At 45.6% G+C, this 6,233-nt stretch overlaps 1 protein-coding gene across 1 annotated transcript in view; it reads right to left on the bottom strand.

Moving 5' to 3' along the window:
* NOM1 (nucleolar protein with MIF4G domain 1) overlaps positions 1 to 5,282 on the bottom strand; it is a 31,527-nt gene extending 26,245 nt beyond the window's left edge. Inside the window, exons 1-3 of the mRNA XM_024209766.3 lie at positions 4,332 to 5,282; positions 3,400 to 3,524; positions 2,200 to 2,395 (exon numbers count right to left, since the gene is read on the bottom strand). Coding sequence (XP_024065534.2) covers positions 2,200 to 2,395; positions 3,400 to 3,524; positions 4,332 to 5,219 — 1,209 coding nt within the window. The 5' untranslated portion in view covers positions 5,220 to 5,282. The remainder of the gene's footprint in view (positions 1 to 2,199; positions 2,396 to 3,399; positions 3,525 to 4,331) is intronic.
* Positions 5,283 to 6,233: the final 951 nt, after the last annotated feature.

Below are 6,233 nucleotides of genomic sequence, written 5' to 3'. Positions count from 1 at the left end.
CTAGCAGCCGGGCGAGGGGGATGTCGCCTCTTTCTGGGGAGCCCCCCCAAGTAAGCACCGCCCAGAGCCAGCCTCACCCAGTCCCCCAACCCCAAACTCTGCTGCTGCATGGGGGTAAGGGAGGTGTGGTGGCCGAAGACTGCCACAGCAATGGCCCGTGCGACTGGCGTAGGGGCTGCCTGAGCTGCTCCTGAGCCAGGCGCACGGGCCGCTGCAGAAGTCACGGAGGTCATGGAATCTGTGACTTCCGTGACAAACTTGCAGCCTTACTCAGTCATTTTCATACTAGGAAACAACTTATGTGCCATACAAAAATAAACCATATATGGGTAAAACTTGACATTTTAGATTAAAAACATTATTGGCCAGGAAAAGCCTGATAAAAAGAAAAGCACTTTTCTCCAGCTCCTGGTTGTGCACTTAGCACTATTGCTTGTCGACTTCCTACTGGAGATAAGACTCAGAGCCGACTTGCTAAATAGATACAATATGGGAAAAACTACCCAGAAAATGACAGACTTCTTTATATTTATTTACAGAAAACTGAGCCTACAAAAAGGTGTGCCAAAATATATACATTTAAATTGTGGACTGATCACCTGTCAAATATTAATTTTTTAAAAAATGAGTTACGCAATTTAAAAAACTGTGTTATTATAATGTTAATGTTGCAGTTAAAATCAGTCAGGAAATGTGTATAAGTTAAGGTTCCAACAGCAATGCTGACTTGGTTGCATTACACTTCCAGAATTGTTTAAGGCGTACATTTTATGGCACACTAATATGTCAAGCTGCATGTTCAACAAGAACGAACAGGAGTATTATGTATTTGCTACATAGCCATATAACATTGCTACAGGACCTTAACTTTTGCATTTTCTGAATCAATTTTACATGCAACCTTAATGTTTCCTTATCACAGTTTTGTGCATTTAATATCCTGTATCTTTTTCAAAAACAAACTTAAGTGCTTAATAATGCATTTAAGTAGTCCCAATTAGATTCTGAAGTCTACATCACAACTAAATCAATGGTATATGCGAGAGTCTAGAAACTGGTTGACTACATTTAATAGTTTTAAACTTATAAAAAGATGAGGGTTACTATTAAAACAGCGCCAAAATTTTCAAGTCAAATGTGGAGTAAGAACCACTCTTTAAAGCAACAAAAGGAGTAAAAATAAATTTACTATAATGCAAAGGTTGCATATAGAAAAGTTAACATGGTTGTGCCCCTCTGATATTTAGTTTGGTTTAAAAACAGTTAATACAGAAATATTTCCACCTCATCGAGGTCAACACATTACAGATGCAAGAACTACTTGAATATATCTTTTATATGGGTTCTTTCAATTATATTTCTGCATTACAGAATCAGAATAAAGCTTTATGGGAACAGCATCCTGAAACAGCTCATTGTCTCTTGGCAGAAGTTTCAGTGAAATTATCTAAACTCCTGTAATAACTTCCCTTTGACATTACCTGTTCCAACATGTCCTTCGTATTAGTAGACAAAGCTTACGTTTATTTTGACCTGATATGGTCAAGCCTGAAAATACAACCAACCCTCAAAAAGTTGCTTGATGTGTGTCAAATGCCCTGATCCTGCAAACACTTATAGCTGCAAGCCAACCCACTGACTTCAATGGGACTACTCACATGCATGTGTTAGTGTATGTAGGATCGGGCTTTAGTGGGGCTCCTCAGATGCAGGTGGATTTTTTACTCTATAATGGTTTTAATGAATTCTGTAGTTGGATATACAGGACTCAAGAATGATGTTCTAAAGAAGTCATAGAACAGGACTGGATAATTGTAATTAAAGATGGAAAAAATAGTAGCTCTAAGAAATTTTTCAACACCACAGATAGATGTAGGAAGGAATATAAGGCACTAATGGTCTCAATGAGATAAGTTACACTTTATAAAGGTGACCAACAATTTATAGAAGAAAATACTGATTCAGATGCAGTAACAAGTGTAAGTGCTTGTCACTTCTTAGAGCCTGCCTACTAAACCATAACTGCAACCACAAGTCAGCCCAGATTGCCATATAGTGAGGTGTAATTTCAGGGATACCATATTCTTACTTTCTAACAATTTCAGAAACCACACATTCAAAAAAGAACCTGAATAAAGCACCATAGAAAGTGTTGTGCAACATGATTAGAAAATAAAACAAGCCCAGGCAAAAAGTTACCTCAATTCCCACTGTATGATGAAGAATGCTGACCAAAAGGACATGCTCCATCATCAATCTAACTGGCATCACAGCTGCAGTAACACAAGCATTCATAAGAACATCTGTTAGAGTTTCATTCATGTCCTTTCTACTGTTAGTCATGTATAGCTCTTCCAACTGTCCACTTATGGAGGCCAAATTTGGTTCACTCAACCTATCAGGAAATAAAATTCAGTGTTTGCTTTAGCTTTCCATTTCTTCTTACTCAGTACATATCCTCACTTTTTTTTCTATGTAATATTGCTTTTAATCCAAAACAACAAATGTTCTATTTTTAATCTTTTAGTCAACTAGTAGCTCAAAAAGAAAAAGGGACAAATATTTGAAACAGATTTTGGATCTTTCCTGTTCATCAAAATAATTCAGATACACAAATATTTAGTTCACAGCTTAGGAGATATTGTCAATAAAAATGAAGTAGTAGTATTCGCAAAGAGTTGATCATGTACTCAGTGCCTGCTGAGCAGTGATGTGCAACAGACTGTAACATACCGTATCTAAAATCCAAGAGCACTCAGCCTCGTGTTTGTAATTTATTCAGTGTAGTTATAATGAATCCTTATTACGCAGGCTATGGTCCATTGGTATGCAGACCAGTCTGAGACCCACTGGCACAGACTAAAATTAATGTCAACTGAATGTTTTTACATAAAAGCCACAAATAAAACATATTGTAATGGGCAATTATTACTGTAAACCTATTCTGAAGTAGTATAAGATACACACTTCTCCTGAGATTCAGGGCTCAGCAATTTTAATAGGTTTTTTTTAATGCTCTTCTTTCATGTGCAGATTGTACAAATTAAGGGCCTGATTCTACAATTTTTTTTTTAAATCACGCATAGTCCCGCTGATGCCCATGGAATTATGTTTGGCCGACAACACCTAATAGTGTTTGTGGAATTCAACTCAAAGTTTTAAATTTACTTATCAATTAAAACATATCTTCTTTAATAGATTTTTCAACTTCTATAAATGTACTTTCTCCAAAATAATTGAGAATAAAAAATATACTGTCAAAGATGGCATACACAAAATTTGACTTTTATTTTAAAAAATCAGTTTGCAAGAAAGAAGTCATACTCACTCCCCTCTCTGGCTTGAACAGTGGCTGCTGTAAACATAGCCTAATAAACAACATCAAACATGTTATATTACCTGTTAATTAGTCCTTTCACTGTTTTCTTCAGTCTTCCAAGTTCTTCCCTCTTTTTGTCATCCATTGTATCGTCAACTCTTCTCACTGGAGGGGGAACATACTTTGTAGCTCTATTGCAAAGACTCTTATCAAAAGAGAAAAACAAGAAAATAGGGCAGTACGTTATAAAAAAAAAATCTTACTTAAAAATAAATTCATATTCATTTGAAAGTATCTTTTTATTAAGTATAAGAAATGGGCTTATTAAGTATACCATAGGTTTATTTCTAATCACTATGAAGCTTTTTTTATTGTAATGCAACACCAATAGTACAAAATTATGCTAAAGGAGCTAACTTGAACAGCATCCAAAAAAGAAACATGCAACAGCTTATCACTTAGGATCAACTCAAATCAAGGTCCCAATTCTCCAAGTTATTCAAGTGCACAACTCCCATAGAACTCAACAGGAATTATGCAAGCCTTCCAAAAAGTGTGCTTGGGCCCCAAATATACCATCTGTGTTCACAGTATTCAATTGTGCATCTGTATCTGATACATCCTCTATCAGGGATGGGATAAATGGTCTGATAGGTCTTTTCCATCACTACCTACTGTAGTCTTACTGGCATGCTGAAACAATGACAGCAAAATCAGAACAAGAACCTCCATGTACATTTCAAGATTTACCAATGCTCATGCTTCAGGGCATTGCCCTATCCCCATAGCGTCAGGAAATTTCACCCTGTAATACATTGCATAAAATTGTCCCCAATTCACCAGTCTAACTTGGCTTTTTGGCTCTGTGACAAGACTGAAGATAGCATGTCTTGGCCAGGGCAATTCCAATCCCTTACAAAACTCAGATTTGAAGTGAAACTTCATGTGAAGGGTGCAAAATTGTATTTGAAAAGCATGAAACTATTTGATGCAAAACCTGCCCCCAACATACCTTCTCTTCTCTGGAGCTCTTGGCTTTACAGGGTTTATAGTCGCCACCATCCTCTGGGGACATGGGCAACTTTCCGCTTACTTTCCGCTCATTCTCCCAGTTTCCTTCCATTTCTGCCTCCTCTGAAATTTCTGAAGTGTCCTCCATCCTCCCCTCCTGCCCATCTAGCTCCCCCTCCTGATCATCATCTAGGGACTCCAGATCTAGATCCTCCTTATCAACTTCATCCTTCCCCTCATCCTGATCTAGGCGCCCCTCATCAGCCGCCTCCTCCTCGCTGCTCTCCTCGTACAGGCCGGAGAGGGTGGCCTCGGGCTCCAGGGCCCCCAGCACGTAGCCCAGCCCATCCCGGGCGAAGCTCTGCGGCACGGAGGAGGCTCCCCGCTTCCTGCGCTTGCTGAGCCCCAGCCGCCGCTCCAGCCGCCGGATCTCCTTCTCCTCCTCCTCGTTGGCCGCCAGCAAGGCCCGTTTCCGCGCAGAGGCCGCAGCAGCGGCGCTGGGGCCCTTCTGTGGGAGCCGCTTCGCTTCCTCGCGGGGGCGCTGGTGTCCCGGGGGCGGCGAGGCCGGGACCGCGGCGGGGAGGGGGCATCGCCCCACGCCCTGCGTCTGCTCGCCCCGGCCAGCCCCTGGCGCGCCCGGCTCCTCGCCGGCGTCCGGCTCCTGGTGGTGCAGGCGGCGGCGGCGGCTCCGCTTGAGTCTGCGCTTCTCCTTCCTCAGCTGGCGGCGGTTCCTCCTGCCCCGGCGCCCCGCGGGCTGCAGCCCGGGCTGCGGAGGGGAGAGGTCCCCGGCCGCCTGCACGAACTCCTGCACCGCCAGCCGCAGCTTCTGCAGCCTGCCCGACTGCCGGCTCCCGCCGCGGCCACCACGGGCCCCTGCCGCCCGCGTCATGCTCCCCGCGGCCGGGCCCACAGTCACGCTCCGCACCGCCTGGGCGCCGCCATCTCGCCGAGGCAGCCGCCAGCCCCTTCCGGGCCGTTGGGCCGCGGCCTGGGGCAGCAGCGCCACCTGCTGGGGCGGCCCGGAGGGGCAGCGGGGCGGGACTGGAGCGCGGGGCTCGGACCCCTTAGCGCGGCGGCGGCTGCAGGCCGCGCAGCGAGCATCTTGCGGAGGAGGCCCGGTGCCCCCCGTGTCCCTGCCTCGCATCGCTCTCCAGGCCGCCACGCGCTGCTGCCCGGGACCGTCTCTGGGCCGAGGGCCGCCACATCGCGGCCTTGGGAGCTCCCTGCTCCAGCACCGCTTCCCTGTTTACACCCAGGGCTGAAGAAGCCGGAGGCCTCTGGCCTGGTACTAGGGATCCAGCCCGCCTGTGGCAGCCCACGTGAATCCCTCCGCGCCCCCGATCTCTTCAGCCGCGCTCCACACAGGCCCTGTATCTTCCACTGACCTGCCCCTTGGGTCCTGCCCACAGCGCAGCATCTCCCTATGGCACCGGGAGTCTGGGACACCAACGGGGTGGTACTTCCTTTCTCCAAGTACCTGTTGTGGGTACCGGGAGGGAGACGGGGGTCTAGGCCTGCCCCTAGCCAAAGGCCCTCTCTCAACTGGGCAGGAAGGACCAATGAACCCAGGTCACAACTGAATAGTGGGGGCAACAAATGGAAAAAAAACAGGGATGGGAGTGGAGGTCATAGGGTGAAAAGCAGGGGACCAGAAGGAGACACTCAGTGGTTTGAGCATTGGCCTGATAAACCCAGGGTTGTGAGTTCAATCCTTGAGGGGGCCATTTAGGGATATGGAGCAAAAATCTGTTGGATGATTTAATTGGGGATTGGTCTTGCTTTGAGCAGGGGGTTGGACTAGATGATCTCCTGAGGTCCCTTCCAACCCTGATATTCTATGATTCTATGACAGTGCCCACTTTTCCTCAAAGGCATTTGTGGAGTCAGTGGACACCACCTAGAG

This window comes from Terrapene carolina, unplaced genomic scaffold, assembly GCF_002925995.2.
Source record: "Terrapene carolina triunguis isolate 2854851 unplaced genomic scaffold, T_m_triunguis-2.0 Scaffold111, whole genome shotgun sequence".
Lineage (NCBI taxonomy): Eukaryota > Metazoa > Chordata > Testudines > Emydidae > Terrapene > Terrapene triunguis.
The sequence above is the reverse complement of the archived record's forward strand: the minus strand, read 5'-3'. Positions and strand labels throughout refer to the sequence as shown.